Here is a 24238-nt window from a genome sequence, read left to right as displayed (position 1 = left end):
CTCACCCTGCCCCTGGTCCCCTCACCCCGCCGCTGCTCCCCTCGCCCCGCCGCTGCTCCCCTCGCCCCGCCGCTGCTCCCCTCGCCCCGCCGCTGCTCCCCTCGCCCCGCCGCTGCTCCCCTCGCCCCGCCCTGCTCCCCTCGCCCCGCCCCTGCTCCCCTCGCCCCGCCCCTGCTCCCCTCGCCCCGCCCCTGCTCCCCTCGCCCCGCCCCTGCTCCCCTCGCCCCGCCCCTGCTCCCCTCGCCCCGCCCCTGCTCCCCTCGCCCCGCCCCTGCTCCCCTCGCCCCGCCCCTGCTCCCCTCGCCCCGCCCCTGCTCCCCTCGCCCCGCCCCTGCTCCCCTCGCCCCGCCCCTGCTCCCCTCGCCCCGCCCCTGCTCCCCTCGCCCCGCCCCTGCTCCCCTCGCCCCGCCCCTGCTCCCCTCGCCCCGCCCCTGCTCCCCTCGCCCCGCCCCTGCTCCCCTCGCCCCGCCCCTGCTCCCCTCGCCCCGCCCCTGCTCCCCTCGCCCCTGCTCCCCTCGCCCCTGCTCCCCTCGCCCCTGCTCCCCTCGCCCCGCCCCTGATCCCCTCGCCACGCCCCTGCTCCCCTCGCCCCGCCCCTGCTCCCCTCGCCCCGCCCCTGCTCCCCTCGCCCCGCCCCTGCTCCCCTCGCCCCGCCCCTGCTCCCCTCGCCCCGCCCCTGCTCCCCTCGCCCCGCCCCTGCTCCCCTCGCCCCGCCCCTGCTCCCCTCGCCCCGCCCCTGCTCCCCTCGCCCCGCCCCTGCTCCCCTCGCCCCGCCCCTGCTCCCCTCGCCCCGCCCCTGCTCCCCTCGCCCCGCCCCTGCTCCCCTCGCCCCGCCCCTGCTCCCCTCGCCCCGCCCCTGCTCCCCTCGCCCCGCCCCTGCTCCCCTCGCCCCGCCCCTGCTCCCCTCGCCCCGCCCCTGCTCCCCTCGCCCCGCCCCTGCTCCCCTCGCCCCGCCCCTGCTCCCCTCGCCCCGCCCCTGCTCCCCTCGCCCCGCCCCTGCTCCCCTCGCCCCGCCCCTGCTCCCCTCGCCCCGCCCCTGCCCCCCTCGCCCCGCCCCTGCTCCCCTCGCCCCGCCCCTGCTCCCCTCGCCCCGCCCCTGCTCCCCTCGCCCCGCCCCTGCTCCCCTCGCCCCGCCCCTGCTCCCCTCGCCCCGCCCTGCTCCCCTCGCCCCGCCCCTGCTCCCCTCGCCCCGCCCCTGCTCCCCTCGCCCCGACGTTGCTCCTCTCGCCCCGCCCCTGCTCCCCTCGCCCCACTCTCCTCTCGCTCTGTTACCCTGTGTCTCCGCCACTCTCCTCTCGCTCTGTTACCCTGTGTCTCCTCCACTCTCCTCTCGCCCTTTTACCGTGTCTCCTCTACTCTCCTCTCGCTCTTTTACCCTGTGTCTCCCCCACTCTCCTCTCGCTCTCTTACCCTGTGTCTCCGCCACTCTCCTCTCGCTCTGTTACCCTGTGTCTCCGCCACTCTCCTCGCGCTCTTTTACTCTGTGTCTCTGCCACTCTTCTCTCGCTCTGTTACCCTGTGTCTCTGCCACTCTTCTCTCGCTCTGTTACCCTGTGTCTCTGCCACTCTTCTCTCGCTCTGTTACCCTGTGTCTCTGCCACTCTCCTCTCGCTCTTTTACCCTGTGTCTCCCCCACTCTCCTCTCGCTCTGTTACCCTGTGTCTCCGCCACTCTCCTCGTGCTCTTTTACCCTGTGTCTCCGCCACTCTCCTCTCGCTCTTTTACCCTGTGTCTCCGCCACTCTCCTCTCGCTCTTTTACCCTGTGTCTCCTCCACTCTCCTCTCGCTCTGTTACCCTGTGTCTCCTCCACTCTCCTCTCGCTCTGTTACCCTGTGTCTCCTCCACTCTCCTCTCGCTCTGTTACCCTGTGTCTCCCCCACTCTCCTCTCGCTCTTTTACCCTGTGTCTCCCCCACTCTCCTCTCGCTCTGTTACCCTGTGTCTCCCCCACTCTCCTCGCGCTCTTTTACCCTGTGTCTCCTCCACTCTCCTCTCGCTCTGTTACCCTGTGTCTCCCCCACTCTCCTCTCGCTCTGTTACCCTGTGTCTCCACCACTCTCCTCGTGCTCTTTTACCCTGTGTTTCCAACATCTCTCCTCCAGTCCTCCGGCACCTCTCCTGTGGCCAGAGAGGAATTGAAAATTCTTGCCAGCGCCCCTGCTATTTTGTGTGAATCTCGAGTGGGGCCAGGGTCAGGCTTGGCTGTGATATGCCCTCTTTGGAGGAACATTCCACTCCCCCCTCCCTCGCCTCACTATCTGGGCTCACAGAATGACCGAGGGATCGCTTATCCAAGGCTTGTGGTCCCAGCCAGCATGAGACAGCACTTTGAAGAGAGGAAAGAGAAGAATTGCAAATTGTCTGACATTTTTGTTGTTGCAATGTTTCTTTTGAAATGAAATGAAAATCGCTTATTGTCACAAGTAGTCTTCAATGAAGTTACTGTGAAAAGCCCCTAGTCGCCACATTCCGGCGCCTGTTCGTGGGGGCTGTTACGGGAATCGAACCGTGCTGCTGGCCTGCCTTGGTCTGCTTTCAAAGCCAGTGATTTAGCCCAGTGTGCTAAACAGCCCCTTCCTACTCTGCCACATCCTACTCTGAGAGTCGTGGACTCCACTGCTGTCAGAATACACGACGTGCTGTTGTCATTTCCAGTTTCTGTCTGGCCCTCCGAACGCCCTTTAAAATTCTGGGCACTCCGAACAGCTTGAACTGTGCAACACTCCTTTGAGGAAGACAATTAAAGTGCGCTGAAGATCAAGCGGCTTTTCCATCCAGCTTTGATCATTAACTGCTGCTTTCCCTTTGTAGACATTCTTTAAATTAATAGCTCTGATAACATTTCCAAGTGTCACTTTAATATGCTTCTCCTCTGTCTGTGGGCACTGCCGAGCAACTGCTCCCAGCTCACTTGTGTGAGATTTAGTGATTGTAGCGGCGACTGTATAATGAATGGGAGAGGAAGGTGATTCCATGGGTAAGTGCTGGCATTCATTTACTTGCCCATCGAGCATGTCTCTGGGCCTAATGTTATTTTAATTTATGCTTACCCGGTTGCTGAGGAGACTTTGGAAAGTGGGGTGAGCAGGGGCCAATTGAAGGGGGTTTAAGACGGTCGCAGAATGCAGGGATGTGATGATGGGTGAAGTCTTCGCAGCTGATGGATACAAAGCAAAGGAAGACGTCTGCGTATCCAGAGACAGGAATAGGAGATACCAGCTGAATCTTGGGGCCTTGTATGATAGAATTTACAGTGCAGAAGGAGGCCATTTGGCCCATTGAGTCTGCACCGGCCTTTGGAAAGAGCACCCTACTTAAGCCGACACCTCCACCCTGTCCCCATAACCCAGTAACCCCTTTTTTTGGGCACCCCACCTGACCTGCACATCTTTGGACTTTGGGAGGAAGCCGGAGGAAACCCACGCAGATACGGGGAGAACGTGCAGACTCCGCACAGACAGTGATCTAAGCGGGGAATCGAACCTGGGACCCTGGAGCTGTGAAGGAACAGTGATACAATGCTGCCCATGGGCCGATGGAGGTTGTTGAGGTAGGGAGGGGCATGGACATGAAGGAATTTGTGAGTGATAATGGGGGGAAGTTATGATCAAACTGCACAGTTCAGTGGTCACACAGGACCCAGTTTTGGTCAACAAGGTACAAGGGGGGGGGAGACACTGAGCATTGGGGACCTGGCTCTTCTCCACACTAAAGCTGACTGTATGTGTCCGGGCACTGTTGTGTGGAATGTTTGGAGACTTTTCTGCCCATCTTACGGGGGTGTTTATGAAAGTAAATGGAATGCAAAATGTTAATTCTGAAACTCAAACCAAAGGGCATATTGGGACAAACTAGGGAAAGGCACATTTTGAATTGAAATGTGTGGCATGGACTTCATATTGGAGGCAAAAGCTCCGAGATTGTAATGCTGCCGTGCAGGGACAGATGTAGAGCCTTTAGATGGACAAACGACAGTGGGATATAATTGTAATGATGTGAGACCAATGGGTAGGAAACGGGGAGCCAGGAGATGTGGGTGAGGAGGAGGTAATGAATGAACAGGACTTCATACAAGGCAGGATGTGGGGGTGGGCAAATTTCATGCCAGGGTGTAAGATGGGTGAGGCTCAGTATAGGATGGGATGTATGCAGCACCTAGTGCGGATTGGATGTGGCTGGTGGAGCCTTGAAGGAGGTGGGGAAAATGGTGAAGCAAACGCTGGCCAAGTTTCCATCCCAAGTTAAATATATCCACATGCGGGGCTGCATGGTTTAGCTGCACGGTTAGGGGCTGGTTTAGCACAGGGCTTTTAAAGCAGACCATGGCAGGCCAGCAGCACGGGTTCAATTCCCGTACCAGCCTCCCCGAACAGGCGCCGGAATGTGGCAACTATGGGCTTTTCACAGTAACTTCATTTGAAGCCTGCTTGTGACAATAAGCCATTTTCATTTTTCATTTCATGTGGCGCAGTGGTTAGCACTGGGACTGCGGCGCTGAGGACCTGGGTTCGAACGCCGACCCTGGGTCACTGTCCGTCTGGAGTTGCTCATTATCCCCATGTCTGTATGGGTTTCACCCCCATAAACCAAAAGATGTACAGGGTAGGTGGATTGGCCACACTAAATTGCCCCTTAATTGGGAAAAAAAAACTCTAAATTTATAAAAATAGGAAAAATATATATCCACAGGCAGTCCGGCAACCCCAGCAACAACGAGGACATGCCCACTGTAATGAGGTCTTTGACATTTGCTTATATGACCTGAAATCAAGTGTATCAATGTGTTACATGGATGAAAAAGGATAAAACATGCATGCGGTGGGGGTGGTGAGGGTGGGGATGAGGTCTGCCAGTGGCCAGGTTTCTAAATGACGCCAGCCGAGCAGAGACTCAAACACACTGATTGGAAAGAACCCTGGTTCATTGCGGACCAGGACTGAGCTCACTAATTTCAGCCCGGGGCTGTGATCGGGTGTTTAAGGAGAAATGAAATTTTAAAAAATGAAAATCGCTTATTGTCACGAGCAGGCTTCAATGAAGTTACTGTGAAAAGATTGGGGGGTAGAGGAATTCAGGACCCCTGGTCTGTAGGACACGCGGAAACAATATTGGCTTTTATGCTGAGTTCCACCTCTGCCCTCCAGTGCCTGGGGTCACGCGTGAAAAATATTCTTTTGGGAGGTATGGAAGCATGTCTTTCTAAAAATTAATTAAAGGATGTGGACATCATTGGCTAGGATAGCATTTATTGCCTGTCCCTAAGTGGCCTTGAGGGTTTGGTGGTGACCTGCTGCCTTGAACCGCTGCAGTCTTTGAATTGTAGGTACGCCTACAGTGCTGTTAGGGAGGGAGTTCCAGGATTTTGACCTAGTGACAGTGAAGGAACAGCGATATATTTCCAAGTCAGGTTGGTGAGTGATTTGGAGGGGAACCTCTAGGTCAGGGGTGGGCAAACTTTTCCGTGCAAGGGCCACATTCAGAAATTCACAATTCACAAAGGGCCGCATAGTATATTAAGTAAAATAATTACTTCACCCGGTTATGATTCTGGGCGCCTCATATAGAACATAGAACAGTACAGCACAGAACAGGCCCTTCGGCCCTCGACGTTGTGCCGAGCAATGATAACCCTACTCAAGTCAACGTATCCACCCTATACCAGTAAGTAACCCAACAGCCCCCCCGCATTAACCTTAAAAAAAAAATTTTTTTAAATTAAAAAAAAATTTTTAAAAAAATTTTTTTTTTTTTTTTTTAATGACTTGGTGGGCCGCAGAAATACCTTTGGCGGGCCGCATGCGGCCCGCGGGCCGTAGTTTGCCCACCCCTGCTCTAGGTGGTGGGGTTCCCAAGTGTCTGCTGCACTTGTGCTTCTAGATGGTAGTGATCGTGTGTTTTGAAGGTGCTGCCTAAGGAACCTTGGTGCGTTAGTTGCTGCAGTTCATCTTGTAGATGGTACACACGGCCGCTACTGTGCGTCAGTGGTGGAAGGAGTGAATATTTGTGGAACGGCAGCCAATCAAGCAGGCGGCTTTGTCCTGGATGGTGTCGAGCTTCTTGAGTGTTGTTGGAGCTGCACTCATTCAGGCAAGTGGAGAATATTCCATCACAGTCCTGACTTCTGCCTTGTAGATGGTGGACAGGCTCTGGGGAGTCAGGAGGTGAGTTACTCACTGCAGGATCCCCGGCCTCTGACCTGCTCCTGTCGCCACTGTATTTATACGGCTGGTGCAGTTCAGCTTCCCAGGATGGTGATTGTTGGGGGGAGGGGTTCAGCAATGGTAATTGCATTGAATGTCCATGGGCAATGGTTAGATCCTCTCTTGTTGGAGATGGTCATTGCCTGGAATTTGTGTGGCACAGATGTCACAAATGTTATTTAGACTTGTCAGCTCGAGCCTGGATATTGTCCAGGTCTTGTGCATTTCGAGAATATCTGAGGTGTCACGAATGGGGCTGAATATTACGCAGTCATCAAAAAACATCCCCGCGCCTGAAGCAGCTGAAGATAGTTGGGCCGAGGACACTACCCTGAGGAACTCCTGCAGTGATGTTCTGGAGCTGAGATGATTGACTTCCAACCACAGCCACCTTCATTTGGAGTTCAGGTTTGACTCCTAACAGCGGAGAGTTTTCCCCCTGATTCCCATTGACTCCAGTTTTGCCAGCCAGGGCTCCTTGATGCCGTACTCGGTCAAATGCTGCCTTGATGTCAAGGGCAATCATTCTCACCTCATCTTTGGAGTTCAGCTGTTTTGTCGTGTTTGAACCAAGGCTGTAATTGGGTCAGGAGCTTGCCCTCAAACTGAGATCGAACTGGACCATCATTGAGCAGGTTATTGCTAAGCAAGTGCCATTTGATAGCGCTGTTGATGACTGCTTCCATCACTTTACTGATGGTGGAGAGTAGACCGATGGGGGTACAGAATGTGCCTGAACCGAAGTATAATGTGAATGTCAGTCAATCAGGAAAATTCAACAATTATTGAAAAAGAATGAAGAGGGCTGTGTCTATTTCTGTTAGAAAAAAAAAAGTTTTATTTTTAAAAGACAATTCGAGATGTTTTACATCAGGATAAAATCAATTTGTGATCTACCCACTAGTTCAATTGAGTTGCACAGACTTGCAAAAGGGAGCGGGTTTGATCCCGTCCTAACTGGTCTGGGCCCGGCTTGTGGTTGGAATTTTGCAGTTGCTGTCTGCATTCCTAGACCAGAGACAGGAAAACAAGAGTTAGTTCCCATTCTGGGTTGTTATCTAGTGGCGCGCGTGTTTGTATGTTTCAAAAAGCTCTTTTCAAAACGTTTCTCTATGGAGATCATAGTCAGATAAATCAGGTAACATTCCAAAGTTGCTTGAACATTGCTCCATCCAAAGCAGCCTCAGAGTTGATTGCCTGAGAGTCTCTCTTCTCTGTACATCAGCGAGAACCTAAGAGCGGGAGGAGAGTACATTTAATATGAAACAGCACAAAGGAAACATTGAGAAATAGTGGCAGCCCTGATGACCCGGAGGGTAAAAGGCTCCATTGTTCAGATACTGAGCAAGCCCAGGTTTGAACATCATGATTGCGCACCTTCAGGAGATGCGAAAAGAGTTTGGCGCAGGCAGGCATAAATTAATCTGAACCAATTGAGGAATCGATGCAACTGAACCAGTTTCTTCCTTTCCCCCTCTCCGGCAATTGATGTGAATTCTCATTCAGCCACTTGCACAACAAAGCCGCCTTAATCTTGCAACAAAACGGCAAGTCCAAAAAGTATCAGATGACATTAAGATCAGGTAAGGAGCTTGCACTTTTATCAACTGAGATCTGGACATACACAGGTGGATCAAAAAACCAACTAGTGACCACTCAGCAAGTCCCGGCAAAGCAAAGTATAATTCCGTCAAATGCATGGACTCTTAATTTTAAGCAAGTTTTTAGGGTTAACATTGTCCTGATTTCTTTTGGTAAAGGTTGACATGTTGGCCTTGCCAACATGTAATGTCCATCCCTAGTTGCCTTGTACCTGAGTGGCTTGCTAGGCTATTTCAGAGTTGAGTCCACCCTGGGAGGATGGCACGGTGGCACAGTGGTTAGCACTGCTGCCTCATGGCGCCGTGGACCCGGATTCGATCCCAGGTCACTGTCCGTTCGGAGTTTGCACATTCTTTGTCTGCGTGGGTCTCACCCCCACAACCCAAAATGATGTGCAGGATAGGTGGATTGGCCACGCTAAATTGCCCCTTAATTGGGGAAAAAAGAATTGAGTACTCGAAATTTATTAAAAATAATAAAAATCCACCCCTTGCTGGGAAGGAGGAGCACCTCCTCGTGTACCTGCTCCTGGCTCTGATCAAACTTGCCATCTACATGTCCAGGCAGCGGGAGACCGAGGGGTCCGTCCAGCCCAACTGCCTGTCCCTCTATCGCCACTACGTTCACGGCCAGGTGTCCCTGGAGGGGGCGCAGGCGGTGTCACTGGCACCCTCAAGGCCTTCTGCGTCTGTTGGACACCAAAGGGGCTGGGCTGCCTCATTGATCCTTTTAATCATGTTTTAGTTTGATCTTTAAGTTTCATTTGTGATTTGTATTTTATTTAAGGCAGTGTCCCTTTAAGGGCTGCCCTTTTACTTTGACCCTCAGTTCTTTGAATTTAGTTTACTTGGTTTCACGCTAAATAATTAAGAGTCAGCCACACTGCTGTAGGTCTGGAGTGACGAGGATAGACCAGTTGATCCATCAAGCCTGGCCTGATGGTTTGATCACCACAGCTGGACACTTCCCAACCACTCCCGCTGCCAAGTCAACCCTTGGGAGAGACAAAAAGAGAACCACAGCCAAACGTAATCTTAAAATTCCCTCCCAAAGCCCTTAGGGGATCGCATCCAACCCCGGATGATCACAGGGACTTTGTCATTATCTAGAATGGTATTTTCTAGGGTGGCACGGTAGCACAGTGATTAGCACTGTTGCAGGTTCTCCCCGTGTCTGTGTGGGTTTCCTCCGGGTGCTCCCCGGGTTTACACCTACAAGTTCCGAACGACGTGCTGTTAGGTGAATTGGACATTCTGAATTCTCCCTCCGTGTACCCAAACAGGCGCCGGAATGTGGCGACTGGGGGATTTTCACAGTAACTTCATTGCAGTGTTAATGTAAGCCTACTTGTGACAATAATAAAGATTATTATTTACCTTCTATAGGATGCAATCTCTGACCCCCACCACCCACATCACCACCCTGTGTGCAAAGCCATGTCTACCCATAGAAATTGATGACGTTGCTGGAACGCATTCAAGTTGGGGACAGGACTCATTATGGAGCCTCGTTGCCATGACAACGGCCTTAAAAAAACCTCTGTCTTGCAAGCAGTTTGTTTAAACGTTATGATTGCAGCTTTAGTTTCTCTCGCATCAGACTGACCCCATTGCTGGGGGTGGGGGGGGGGGGGGGGGGGGGGTGGGGTGGTCTTTCACAATCCAGCGATTGTCGTGCGAAGGGAGTGGGGAAGGAAAGCTGCAGCTCGACAAGATGGCGCTGCAGTTTACGTTCCTCTGTGCTGTAGATGGTCACCTTTAGCTGGGGTTCTGTAGCTCCAACTGCCCAGGGCAGGGAACAGCGCCCCAACCATACCGCTGGTAACATTCTTTTCAGTTTGGTTAGCCAGGTGTGTAATCCATGAACGGGCATTTATATAGCGCCTTTACTGTCGGAAAATGCCGCAGGAGCATTGTGGAACAAAGTTTGACACTAAGCCACCCAACAAACTCTGCTGAGAAAAAAAAGAGACAATTTGTCATAGCTTTTTGTCTTACACTCATCAGGACAAATAAAGAAACACCAAATTTGAAACAACACCAAATTTGAAACAATCACAATTTATACTGCATGAGAGAAGGGTGCTGATTGGTTTGCATGTTGAGTCAAGTTGGCCAAGATCGATTTGTTGCTGCCTTTAAAATTCGACTGTCTTGTGTCTGGTCTGATGAGTGCCAAACAAAATATTTTGACAAAAAGTCTCTTTGTTTTTTCTCAGCAAGTTCCGTACTACCAAACAACGACCTAAGAAAATATATGGGACATGTGTCCAAAAGACTGACTAGATTTTTTCCCGGAGTATCATCAGGAAGAGAGCGAGGGAGGAGTTTAGGGAGGGAATTCAAGAGCATAGGGCCCTGATAGCTGAAAGCACAGCCGCCATTGTCAATGTGATGAATATTGGGGCTGGGAACCAGCATTGGAGAAGTGCAGAAACCTCAGGCTTGTGGAACTGGAGGAGGTTACGGAGACGGGGTGAGGTGTGGAGACTCAAAGCAAGGAATTTCCAGGGGTTCAAGGCTGATCAAGTCCAGGGGGTGATGGACGAATGGGACTTGGTGCGAGGTTACATGTTGCAGAGTTTTGGACCAGGAGAAATGGAGAATTTAACACTGTGGTTGGAGGGGGGCAACTTGGAAAGTTTTGGAATGGCCAAGCCCAGGTGTAACAAAGGCTTGGGTGAGGGTCTCAGCTGCTGAGGTGCCGAGGCAGGAGAGAGGCGGGTGATGTTACAGGAGGAAGAGGCAGTCTTGGTGATGCAGGAGGGCTCATATCTAGGTCAGGTCGGCCACCGAGACTGTGAACTGATTGGCCGAGCCTCAACTGACCAGGGAGAGGCACGGAGTCTCTGTGGGGGGGGAGAGAGAGACTGAGAAAACGATCCTGAATGTTTAATTAGAGAGCTTTTTACTAATTTAACACTGAATATATGCAGGAATTTCACTGTTTAAGACTCGAAAACTACCAGTGCCCGACCCAATGGGTAATGAGTTCAAAACCCACTGCAGAGACTTAAACACAAAGTTTTTAAGGGGTGCTGTCTTGCCCAGGAAACTGCCCTGCCAGTTAGGTGTAAAAAAAACCCTAGCTGTATTTCAAGGGGGGGGGGGGGGGGGGGGGGGTCGGCCTGCTTCAACTGAAGTAGATGATCTGGACTTCACCACATTGTTGGTGGGAGCTTGCTGTGCGCAAAATGGCTGCCCTGCCTCACGCATTGGTGCCAGGTGAAAGGGTATTTCATTGGCTGTTCCGATCTTTGGGATGTGGAGAGACGGAGGAAGGCGGTCTGTGAACGCAGGTTATGGTTCAAGGGTCCACGGGGAGGACTGTTTACATCAGGTTGTGATGCTTTCGCCAGTGTACAACGTGCTATCAGGCAATTACAGAGCAGGCTTTACAAGCGCGTCTCACATCTCCAGCAGCCAGCGGGCGTGAATATTTCCTATCCGGACAGTCTCCCCTCTCCACCCAGCTGTTGGTGTCAGTGGGGAGAGAGGGTGTGTCAGTAGGGGGGGGGGGGGAGAGAGGAGGTGTCAGTGGGGAGGGAGAGGGGGTATCAGTGGGGTGGGGGGGGAGAGAGGGGGGTGTCAGTGGGGGGGGGGGGGGGGAGAGAGAGGGGGTGTCAGTGGGGAGAGAGAGGGGGTGTCAGTGGGGAGGGAGAGGGGGTGTCAGTGGGGAGAGAGAGAGGGGAACAGAAAGAGCACACGGTGGAGTGCTGATGTTTTCATAATGCAGTGATGAGCTGTATCCCACTGCCTCCTTTTATCTGGTCCCCCCCCCCCCCCCCCCCAAGGGCCGGTGACTCTCTGCCAGAGCTGGTTAACAGTCATTACTCTATTGGTGTTGCAGTATTCGCAAAGTCCACGCTTTTCACCGGTTTGTTTGTTGCAAAGATCAATTGGCCGGGCTGACCGCTGAGAAATTAACCCGGGGAATGTGGACGCGATTTGAAATCGACCGAGAAATAATTCAGATAAACACACCCAGACACCCACCACTCATACCCCTGGCACTGTAACCGAGCACAGGTGACTGACCTGGGCGACTTTTCTTGTCTTTTTTTTTTAGGAGGCCGGGTATCCTGGTCCTGGTCAACGACGCCGATTGGGAATTGATGGTCAGTATCGCCGCCGACCGCGCTTCCATTTCGCCAGCGGGATCCAGAGGGGCGAGAGAGCTTCGTCAAAAGTTAGAGAGGGGGACAGACAGACACACAACCGCTTGTGAAAGTGTTCAGTGGTGTTTACTGTAAAGGTTGGGGGGGGGGGGGGGTCCTGATAGACCAGCATCTGCTCAATAATGTAACAATTATTACATTTCCCAGCCCAAGTGAAAGGCAGCAGTTCAGAAGGATTTTAATTTTCCAGCCCCCGGTGGATTTTCCTGGTGAAATGTTTATTTTGTCTGAGCCTGAAAAGTGCAATATTCTGGGCCTGGCGTTGAGCTAGGGGCGGCGCTGAAGGCGGACCAGGCGTCTTCACATAAAAATATTATTGTGACTCCGTCCTGGAAAATCGATATTTAGAAACAGGATAACTGTCTTCATGAATTGAGTGTATTTTATCTTGTAATTAATTACCAGGAATGTCCCTCCATCTTATTCCACCAAAGAGAAAATGGCTGCAATGGAGGACTGGGCAGAGGGAGGGGCGACTTTTGTTTTTGGAGAGGGAGGGAGTGAAATTTAATCATTAAATAATTTTTTTTAATTCAACCCCCCCTCCTTTTCCTCTGGGCTCCACTCCGATTTCGGATGGGTGTTCACACTCTCCTCCCATCTGAGGGGGGGGGGGGTTCCACTCAGGGAGCTCATGTCCAATTTGAGTTGGAAGTTGGTTATGATCAGCCTTCACAACAAGTTCAAAATCAGTGAAAATCGGGAGAAACGAGGGCTGAGTCTAGAAATGTGCTGCCCATTTTAGAGAGTGTGTGTGTGGGGGGTCGTTTGAAATTGGCCAATGCCAGTATTAGAAAACTCAACAAGAGGGTGAGAATTAAACCCAGCGAAACATTGAGCCTAGCTCTGCCTGAGCACCAGGCTGAGAGGGTGTGGGGGAGAGAGAAGAGTGGGGAGAGGGAGTGGGGAGAGGAGGGAGTGGGGAGGGGAGAGGAGGGAGGGGAGAGGAGGGAGGGGAGAGGAGGAGGGAGAGGAGAGGAGGGAGGGGAGAGGAAGGAGAGGAGGGATGGGAGAGGAGAGGAGAGGAGGGGAGGGGAGAGGAGAGGAGGGGAGGGAGGGGAGGGGAGAGGAGGGAGGGAGAGGGGAGAGGAGGGAGGGAGAGGGGAGAGGAGGGAGGGAGAGGGGAGAGGAGGGAGGGGAGGGGAGAGGAGGGAGGGGAGGGGAGAGGAGGGAGGGGAGGGGAGAGGGGGGAGGGGAGGGGGAGAGGGGGGAGGGGAGGGGAGAGGAGGGGAGAGGAGGGAGGGGGGAGGGGAGAGGAGGGAGGGGGGAGGGGGAGAGGAGGGAGGGGGGAGGGGAGAGGAGGGAGGGGGGAGAGGAGGGGAGGGAGAGGAGGGAGGGGAGGGGAGAGGAGGGAGGGGAGGGGAGAGGAGGGAGGGGAGAGGAGGGAGGGGAGGAGGGAGGGGAGGGGAGGGGAGAGGAGGGAGGGGAGGGGAGAGAGGAGGGAGGGGAGAGGAGGGAGGGGAGAGGAGGGAGGGGAGGGGAGAGAGGGGAGAGGAGGGAGGGGAGGGGAGAGGAGGGAGGGGAGGGGGGGAGAGGAGGGAGGGGAGGGGAGAGGAGGGAGAGGGGGGAGGGGAGAGGAGGGAGGGGAGGGGAGAGGAGGGAGGAGAGGAGGGAGAGGAGAGGAGAGGAGGGAGGGGAGAGGAGAGGGGGGGAGGGGAGGGAGAGGAGGGAGGGGAGAGGAGGGAGGGGAGAGAGGAGGGAGGGGAGGGGAGAGGGGGGAGGGGAGAGGGGGGAGGGGAGGGGAGAGGAGGGAGGGGAGGGGAGAGGAGGGAGGGGAGAGGAGGGAGGGGAGGGGAGAGGAGGGAGGGGAGAGGAGGGGAGGGGAGAGGAGGGGAGGGGAGAGGAGGGGAGGGGAGAGGAGGGAGGGGAGGGGAGGGGGGAGGGGAGAGGGAGGGAGGGGGAGGAGGGAGGGGAAGAGGGAGGGGAGAAGAGAGGAGGAGGAGGGGGGAGAGGAGGGGAGAGGAGAGGAGAGGAGGGAGAGGAGGGGATGGGGGAGGGAGAGGAGGGAGGGGAGGGAGAGGGGAGAGGAGGGAGGGGGAGGGGAGAGGGGGAGAGAGGAGGGAGGGGAGAGGGGGGGGAGGAGGAGGGAGAAGGGGGGAGGGGAGAAGGGGGAGGAGAGAAGGGGGCTGGGGAGAAGGGGGAGGGGAGAAGGGGGGAGGGGGGAAGGGGCGAGGAGGGAGGGGAGAGAGGAGGGGAGAGAGGAGGGGAAGGGGAGAGAGGGAAGAGGGAGGAGAGGGAAGAGGGAGGAGAGGGTAGAGGAGGGAGGTGAGAGGAGGGGGGAGAGGAGGGAGGGGAGGGGAGAGGGAATAGGAGGGAGGGGAGGGGAGAGGAATAAGAGGGAGGGGAGAGGGAGAAGAGGGAGGGGAGAAGGGGGGTAGAGGGAAGGGGGGGTAGAGGGAAGGGGGGGTAGAGGGAAGGGGGGGTAGAGGGAAGGGGGGGTAGAGGGAAGGGGGTGAGGAGAGGGGGATTACACCGACGTCTCCTCAGTGGGGCATTTCTAACGAATAGTTTGAGATTGGGGAGTGCTGTAGCAAATTAGCGAACGAATGACTTAATTTGTAAGCGATTTATCAATTTGGCCTGGATTGCTCCCCCCCTATTTTTTTTATATTATTGTGTTTTCTGCAGGGTCAGTTGGATTACAAGCTGGAGGATCGGGACAATGTCGTGTTTATATCAACCTTGCATGGCGGTTAAAGGGACAATTCACAACAGCGGCAGCAAGGAGTAGAGGAGATTTTCTCTGTAACGAGATCTAACCGTGTTTTCTCGGTATCAAAGTGATGACATCCTCTTGTCCAGCTTTTCCCGGATCCACTCCTGTAAAACACAAATCCTTTGACCCGCAGTACTCCAGGAACACGGAGCAGACTAAGAGAATCGGCGTTCTGAAGTGTAGATTCTGAGCTGTAAAATAAAATAAGCTTCTCTGATCTTTAAAGTCCTTAATCTCTGCTTTATATTTTTTTTTAAAAAAAAGGTAATTCCGGCATATTACGTGGGCGGTAACATTACATGGTTTAACACGATCGAGTCAATGCATCGAGACCTGAAATCTCTCAAAAGGATGCCTTTTTTTGCCCCTACCGTTATTCGAATTGTCATTTTCTTTACAGTAAATTGAAATTAAATCATGAATCTGGCGTTTGAATCTTGCACACCATTTATACCCTTCCACTCCCGGCTTGTCTCCCCGCATCCCTCCCCAGAGACTTAATTTGTTAATCGATGGGGTGACGATGAAGGGACCCTTTACCGTGATGTGAGGTAGCATCAGACCCCTGGTTAAGAATTGCTTAAAGAGTAGACCTTCTCCTCGGGGTTGGTGATCCGGTGCCCGAATCAGTGGCGTAATATAATGGAATATTTCTAACCCTAACCTTTCAAATTCTTTATAACACACCCACACACATGTAAATGTATTACTGCATCAACAACAACATTAAAAATCACTGTCGGAGCCACCTGCTAAAGATTTAATAGCCAATTTCAGGGAAGATCGACCTTGAAATGCAAAAACTTGTGCGAGACCGAGGTGTGTTTTTAAAAAGTAGTTAGATATTCGGCGGCCTGTTTACATTAAATATTGGCTGAAGAAATTGTGGAAAACATGAAGAGGGGGGGGGGGGGACAGGTGCGATTTGTACGAATAAGTTTTGCAGCAAGGTCAGAATATATATTTTTCAATGATGTTCAGATCAGATTGGGCGTCACAAACAGAACATTATTGCAAAACAAATAAAAGTTGCTCGCTTCGTTGAGAAGAAAACCAAAAAACAGCCATTTACCGAATACTTAGAGAGAATTTTTACCCGGCCCTGGCTTTTTGCTTTAAGTTTAACAGCAACCCCAGATTGTAAACAGGAATAATTTAACAGACGATTTATTTAGGCGTGTGTGTATTTAAAATCGCCCCTTCTCTCAGACAGCAAATAATAATGTAAACGCGCGTTAAGCAGAAATAGTTGCTGTTTTGTTTATCGCTGGGGGTTACCTGCTTCCAAGGGCCTCAGAATGTTGAACACGTCCCAATCGTTCTTCCTCCGGGGGTGGGGGCAATGTCGAGCAGAGGGGTTCCTCGAGGTGTCCTGAATTAAACCCCGCTTTCCCTCCCCGATTTCTTGATCAAAAACTGTGGGCCGTTTTAAACAGAAACGAACAACAGCAACAACAACAAAAATCTACGTGATATTTCGTTCCCCCTCCCCTCCTCGCTGCGAAAGAAGAATGTGAAAATCCAGCTAAGGATGTCCATCTACAATTCTCGGGGTCCGATTTGGAAAAACACAAGAATTGCGTTTGGACAATCAATAGCGAGAATTTCTCGGCTTTTTCACCCCCTCCCTCCCCTCTCCTAGATGCAGCACCTTCTGTCTTCAACACATCTCTCCCTCACACACACACACAAAATAACATTTTCTACAGATCTGCTGACCAACGCACTTGTACCACCAATTCACATCTCCTAGTTGCCCACCAACACAAAAAAAATATATACGGGGGAGATTGCATCGACGTTTTCCCGAAGCACTCTGAAGCCAATTTATAAACCCAGTGGTTGGGCTGGACAATGTATTCAACTCGCTGTTCCGTCTTTGCTATAAATAAAGACCGCATCATCTTGACCACCATTTCTGCTGCTTCTCCAAACAACAGGAACAAAAGTCGCTGATTTTTTTTTTTGTTGCCTGCCCGGAGTCCTTTTTTTGTTTTTTTAAAAAAAGAAAAACACACGCAATTTCTCTTTGGAAGAAGAAAAAATAAGAGAATATCGGGTCATTTCGGTACCAACGTTTGGAAGCTATTGCAGCAATATTTATATGCGCAGATACACACACAACACACACACACTCTGTACTGTGCTACCCCCCCCCCCCCCCCCATCCTCCTAAAAAAAAATGGGTGGTGGAAGGGCTTTTTGCTTCATCCTCGTTTGAAAAAGTATCGGTATTCCGTTCTCACTGAGATTCTCCTCTTGGTCCTTCTGGGAAACTGCTCTGGGAGGCTGGAGGCTCTTGCATTTCACAACTGTGTTCGGTGGAACTGCAGCCGGGGCTTCTTCTGAGCGATCTCTCTCTCCCAACACCCCCCACCCACCCCCACTCCCTCCATCCCTCCCCCAACAATAAATGTAGAGTGACCAAAGCACAGAGAGAGAGAGAGAGAGAGAAGCGAAAAAAGGCGATTGTCTTCAATTGGCACTGAATTTGAATAACGCCACGGGGTGATAAATGGGTATTGAGGTGATGGATCTGTACAGTCTCTATAGCAGAAAACAGCAGCTGGGGAATATCCAGGCGCTTCTTAAAGCAAAAACCCCACTGGAAAATTTTTTTTTTGTACAAGTCTTTATGCTGTAGATATATGTATATCTATGTTTAAATATCAAAGACACATCTGTTATGGGCCGACCAAACTTGTGCCTGAACAAACAGCTGAGACATGGCAGAGTTTTGTATCTATTTTATTTTTAAAGTTAATTATATCAAAATAAACGGATCGCCTTTTAGCCCAGGCTGCACGTGTCTTTAATATTTATAAACAACGACCTATGAAATGCATTAGGCTTTTACAACACCTTCTCTGGGAAACACTGGCTGTAGCAGCTGGACCGGGTGGGATGGGGTGATATAAACCCCACACTCAATTGGACCTCAGAACACGACAATGTTATTCGTTTCTCTTTTAAACTGTTTACGACTTTCAATTGATTATTTTTTTATTTATCGGTCAGATTCACCGATCAGTCCCATTTTAAAGAAAAAATTGGACCTGCTTCTTTTGCATTTCGTTCGAAGGATCCGATCTTCGTTTTCGTTTCGTTGGATGTATTTTGTGGGAGGTTCTGAGCTCGCTTTCCTAAATGTGTTATCTCTCCTCCACCCCCACCCCCGCTCCAAATCAGCGTGAGGAGGTTCCTATTAATCACTTTTTTTTGCTGCCCACGTCGATCTTGTAATTGATTCCAAATTAAATGTTTAATCCCGACTCAGGATTCCCCCAAACCATTCGTTAAAAGTTACAAGATCGAATAAATTGTTGATCATTTCACAGCGGAAAAAAAGTTTCCATTTCCCCCTGGTTCCCAACGCCTGATCTCTTCCCACCCCCCACTCTGCCTGTGTCTCTGTGTGTGTCTATGTCTGTGTGTGTGTGTGCGTGCGTCTATGTCTATCTGTGTGTGTGACTATGTCTATCTGTGTCTGTGTGTGACTATGTCTGTGTGTGCGTCTATGTCTATCTGTGTGTGTATGTCTATCTGTGTGTTTGGGTGTGTCCATGTCTGTCTGTGTGTGTTTGTGTGTGTGTTCATGTGTGTGTGTGTCTATGTGTGTCTGCGTGTGTGTGCCTATCTGTGTGTGTGCCTGCGTGTGTCTAGTTCTGTCTGTTCTAGGTATGTCCAAACCTTTATGTGTGTGTCTATGTCTGTTTGTGTGTGTGTCCATATGTGTGTGTGTGTCTATCTGTGTGTGTGTCTATGTGTGTGGGTCTATGCCTATCTCTGTGTGTGCCTTTGTGTGTCTATACCTATCTGTGAGTTTGTGTCTGTCTATCTGTCTGTGTGTCTATGTCTGTCTGTGTGTGTCTGTGTGTGCCTTTGTCTATGTCTGTGTGTGTGTCTATGCCTATCTCTGTGTGTGCCTTTGTGTGTTATACCTATCTGTGAGTTTGTGTCTGTCTATCTGCCTGTGTGTCTATGTCTGTCTGTGTGTGTCTGTGTGTGCCTTTGTCTATGTCTGTGTGTGTCTATGTCAGTCTCTGGGTGGGTGTCTATGCCTGTCTCTCTGTGTGTTTGTGCGTGTGTGCCTATGTCTCTGTGTGTGTCTACGTCTGTCTGTGTGTGTGTGTGTCTATGTCTGTCTGTGTGTTTGTGTGTGTCTATGTCTGTACGTGTTTGTGTGTCTATGTCCATCTCTGTGTGTCTATGTCTGTCTGTATGTGTGTTTGTGTGTGTCTATGTCTGTCTGTGTGTGTGTTTGTGTGTGTGTCTATGTCTGTCTGTATGTGTGTTTGTGTCTATGTCTGTCTGTATGTGTGTTTGTGTGTGTGTAAATGTATTTTGTAAAGCGAGATTTCTTGGCTAGCTCACGCAAGTTGCCCGGCAACAGGAAACCAAAAAGGACAAATGTAACCAATGCGGAGATAAAGAATAAGATTTTCTTGACGTCTGACCCTTTAAGAGAATGCGGTGAGGGGGGGGGGGGGTGGTGGTGGGGAGGACGGTAAACAAATCCCTCCAGTAACAAACCTCCCAGCGCCCGGATTCACTCCGTTTAACTTGGAAATTCTTCTCTCGCCCACAGGCGAGAGAACCAGAACCCCCGAATGTACATAATCTTCAACACGGGAACAGAAACCAGCGCCAATCTCAAATGGAAGGCTCCAGCCCTGCCCGCGGCCATTCGGCCCATCGTCCCTGTGCTGGGTCAAATTGAATGATTCCTCGCAGTTTAAACGCAGGAGAGGGGTGGGGGGTGGGGGGAGAGAGATTGCTGTAACCGAAAATTTAAAGAACCTTAGTAAAATTAACCAGTGCCACGAGTTTTTAAATGAACGTCTCGGCTTCTGAAGAGAATTGGACTATTTGTAATACTCTGGAATTGTCCAGGGTCCTTCTGTCGGTAGGAAGTTGCTGTGTTCAGTTTTTAACGGGTTTCTTTAAACTAAAAGTCATATTCACACCGTTTTTAACAGGATCCACCGACCCTGGAACCTCGTTCAACACCTTTAGGAGATGGTGCTGGGGTGTGTGTGTGGGGGGGGGGGGGGGTGTGTGGGGGTGGGGGGGGGTGTATGTGTATGTAGTGGGGGGGGTGTGTGTGTGAGGGGGCTGTGTCGGGGGTGGGGGGTGTGGGGGTATGTGCATGGGTGTGGGGTGTGTATGTGTGTAGGGGGGGTGGGTGTGTGTGGAGTGGGGGGTTGTGTTGTAGCGTTTTGTTTTGTCGAGATTTTTGCAATGCAACTTCGCAGCCAATTCTCCAGTGTTTTTTTTTTGATAAATTTAGATTACCCAATTATTTTTCCAATTAAGGGGCAATTTAGCGTGGCCAATCCACCTACTCTGCACATTTTTGGGTTGTGGGAGCGAAACCCACGCAGACACGGGGAGAATGTGCAAACTCCACACAGACAGTGACCCAGAGCCGGGATCGAACCTGGGACCTCAGCGCGGTGAGGCAGTTGTGCTAACCACTAGGCCACCGTGCTGCCCTTACAAAGTGTTTTAACCGCGGGGAAAGGGTCAACCTGAGGGCGGAGCAGTGCTCCGAAAGCTGGTGTTTGAAACAAACCTGTTGGACTTTAACCTGGTGTAAGACTTCTTACTGTGCTCACCCCAGTCCAACGCCAGCATCTCCACAATCTGATATAGAAGCAAACATATTTTAAAAAGTAAGAAGTCTTACAACACCAGGTTAAAGTCCAACAGGTTTGTTTCAATCACTAGCTTTCGGAGCACTGCTCCTTCCTCAGGTGAATGAAGAGGTAGGTTCCAGAAACATATATACTGTATAGACAAAGTCAAAGATGCAAAACGATACTTTGAATGCGAGCATTTGCAGGTAATTAAGTTCCGAAAGCTAGTGATTTGAAACAAACCTGTTGGGCTTTAACCTGGTGTTGTAAGGCTTCTTACTGTGCTCACCCCAGTCCACCGCCGGCATCTCCACATCATTAAAAAAAAGAATTGGGTAATCTAGGTCGATCTCCGAAAAAGACAAGTTTCCATTCTGACTCAACTTTCCATTTGATTTAGGAGAAATTAAATCAGATTTTCATTTGATCTGGTTTTAATCCCCCCCCCCCCCCCTTCCACATTCGACACGTTCCCTTGTTTATGAGAGTTCTGGGGATTCCTGTTATACTAATTGTCGCCCTTTGACAATATGGAGAATTTTAAACACACACTTTTCCCTGCCCAGACACTTCACCCGCCGCCTGTTTGCCCGAGTTGCTCATTTCGATTTTTTTTTGCAGACGAACTCTCCACTGTGAAGGACAACAAGAAACAAACAAAACTTATGCAAAATGTATGGGTGGTTCTAAAGAAATCTGATAAAGTGTGTGCCCAGTGTTTCCTGTTTTTCTTATCCCCACCTGTCTCCTCCACACCTTTTCCAGTTTTTATTCCAACCTTTCAATCCCACCTCAGTGTGACCAGCCTTACCTGCAGGCAAAGCCTCCTTCTGTGATAGCCACTCTGTCAACTCCTGCTTTATTTTGTAACACCCTCCCGTGGAAGTACCCGCGGGTCCTCTGACTGCCTTTAAACACGCCCCGCGTGACATGTGATGGAACAGTCTCCAGGCATCAATGTAGAGTTAACTGGAAGATCTCCAGCCAGGGAGACGAATAAACTTATTCTGCGCGCGAGAGGGGGCGGGGGGGGGGAGGGTTAATGATTTAAAACAAGAGATTGTGTCCACATTTAGGAATAAGCGCTGGAAGAACAACGGGGAGCAGACACTGGGAAGTTGAGCAGTCGTTTGGGAATCCGGCTGGTATAGAGGATAAGCACCAACATGGATTGGCTGGGCCGAAGGGCCTTTTCCCATCTTGTGATTTGTGTGGAGGATTTCGGTTAGTCGCTGCTTCTGATGCTGCAGTTTCGGAGCTGGACCGTAATTAGTATTCCTGACATCAGGAATGGGTTTTTTTTTGGTTTGCCTGTGGACCGGGAAAAGTCAGGGATTTCCAGCATCAGGGTTTTAAAGCAGCTTATTTTGTGACTTTAATGGGCATCTCCCCTTTTGGTGTTGTCGAGCAGAGTGAGGTTTGTTTTTTTCCCCTCTGTCCAGCTACACTGCCCTCCAGAATGGAGCAGGGCAGCACTTGCTGCCCAGAAGCCTGGTCACAGAAAAGGCCCGAGGACTGGCCATGCATTGAATCCGTGGAACTAAGATGTAATGAATGCATTGTCGCCAGGCTGGACTCATTGGAGACACAACAGCCAATATACCTGCAACATCAGTCCTGGTGCTATGTAGACAGCACATCTGGAACATCAGTCCTGGTGCTATGCAGATAGCACAACGGGAACATCAGTCCTGGTGCTATGCAGACAGCACATCTGGAAGAGCACTCCTGGTGCTATGCAGACATCACAGCAGGAACATCAGTCCTGGTGCTATGCAGACATCACATCTGGAGCAGCAGTCCTGGTGCTATGCAGACATCACATCTGGAGCAGCAGTCCTGGTGCTATGCAGACAGCACATCTGGAACAGCACTCCTGGTGCTATGCAGACAGCACATCAGGAACATCAGTCCTTGTGCTATGCAGACAGCACATCTGGAACAGCAGTCCTGGTGCTATGCAACCAGCAATTTTTCTTTGTTCGTTCTTGGGATGTGGGCTTCACTGGTTGGGCCAGCATTTTGTGCCCACCCCTAATTGCTCTTGAACTGAACAACTGGTTAGGCCACTTCAGATCGGCCAGTCAAGAGTCAAATGCATCGTTGTGTGGGTCTGGAGTCACATGTAGCCACACCGGGTAAGGACGGCAGATTTCCTTCCCTGAAGAACATCAGTGAACCAGGTGGGATTTTGACGACAGTCGGCAATGTTTTCATTGTCATTATTATTATTATTATTATTATTAATTCCAGATTTTTAAAATTGAATTCAAATGTCGCCATCTGCCACGGTGGGTTTCGAACCCGGGTCCCCAGAGCAGTAATAATAATAATCGCTTATTGTCACAAGTAGGCTTCAGTGAAGTTACTGTGAAAAGCCCTTCCACATTCCGGCACCTGTTCGGGGAGGCCGGTTCGGGAACTGAATCCGCGCTGCTGCCTTGTTCTGCATTGCAAGCCAGTTGTTTAGCTCACTGTGCTAAACCAGCCACCTCTGGATCACTAGTCCAGTGACAATACCACTATGCTATTGCCTCCCCCCTATCTGGAACAACAGTCCAAGGACTTTTCAGCCAGCACATCTGGAACATCAGCCCTGCTGCTACGCAACCAGCACATCAAGAACATCAGTCCCAGGACTTTGCAACGAGCACATCTGGAAGAGCAGCCCTGGAACGATGCGGCCAGCACATCTGGAAGAGCAGTTCTAAAACGATGCAGCCAGCACATCTGGAAGAGCAGCCCTGGAACGATGCAATGAGCACATCTGGAACAGCAGTCCCGGTGCTATGCAGCCAGCATTCCATTTTCAGCCTCATAAAGTCCTCTGATTAACGCATCCATCACATGAACGTGTCTCACAGTCGCAGTGTCTCTGCATACTTCACCTGATCGACTCGAGTAGCACATTCATAATGTAACAGCAATCACAACTGAACGTGGGCAACTTACCAATAAACATGTACTTTTTTCATCAATGAAAAGGAATAATGAATCGATGGGAAGCAAGTTTTCAAATGCATTCATTTTTAACATTTTAAAACAATGAATAAACCCTTGCGATTTCAGGTTTGATATTTTATCTACTCCACTCCGTATTGTGTCGAACCAAGATAAAACGGACAAAGGATGCGTTTAACACAGGCTGCAGGAATAGTCTCTGCTTGCTGATTATTCCTGGACAGGATTTAAATGCTGAATTTAATGGTGTTTGATTTGGAGATGATACTGGTTAAACTGCTCACTGATATATAGGGAGAGGGGATCCTCATTCTCGCTGCTGCCGCCGATATAGGGCAGTGGTCAGCATTTGATCAGCCAATAAGATGGAACACAACAATCAAGTACCGCACACTGTACACGGTATATACACACAGACACACACACATACACATTAATACAGACACACATTCACACAGACACACACATTCATGCAGACACATATACACACAGACACACACATACATATGTGCACGATATATTCACACAGACACACACATACACATTCATGCAAACACATATTCACACACACATTCATGCAGACACATATTCACACAGACATACACATTCATACAGACACATATACACACAGACACACACATTCATGCAGACACATATTCACACAGACACACACATTCATACAGACACATATTCACACAGACACACACACATTCATACACACATATTCACACAGACACACACATTCATACACACATATACACACACATTCATACAGACACATATTCACACAGACACACACACATTCATACAGATACATATTCACACAGACACACACACATTCATACAGACACATATTCACACAGACACACACACATTAAGGGGCAGCACGGTAGCATGGTGGTTAGCATAAATGCTTAACAGCTCCAGGGTCCCAGGTTCGATT

General features: G+C 50.9%; 1 protein-coding gene across 2 annotated transcripts in view; it reads left to right on the top strand.

The window, feature by feature from the left end:
- Nucleotides 1–14923, top strand: part of urm1 (ubiquitin related modifier 1) — a 69796-nt gene extending 54873 nt beyond the window's left edge. The window contains exons 4-6 of one of the 2 annotated variants that reach the window (XM_038782277.1): nt 7707–7783; nt 11871–11919; nt 14608–14923. In XM_038782277.1, the coding sequence (XP_038638205.1) occupies nt 7707–7783; nt 11871–11917 (124 nt within the window). In that variant the 3' untranslated portion in view covers nt 11918–11919; nt 14608–14923. The remainder of the gene's footprint in view (nt 1–7706; nt 7784–11870; nt 11920–14607) is intronic. The other variant, XM_038782279.1, reaches the window with a different exon arrangement.
- Nucleotides 14924–24238: the final 9315 nt, after the last annotated feature.

Source organism: Scyliorhinus canicula, chromosome 21, assembly GCF_902713615.1.
Source record: "Scyliorhinus canicula chromosome 21, sScyCan1.1, whole genome shotgun sequence".
Classification (NCBI taxonomy): domain Eukaryota; kingdom Metazoa; phylum Chordata; class Chondrichthyes; order Carcharhiniformes; family Scyliorhinidae; genus Scyliorhinus; species Scyliorhinus canicula.
Note: the sequence above shows the minus strand (reverse complement) of the source record. Positions and strands in the feature narration are given on the sequence as shown.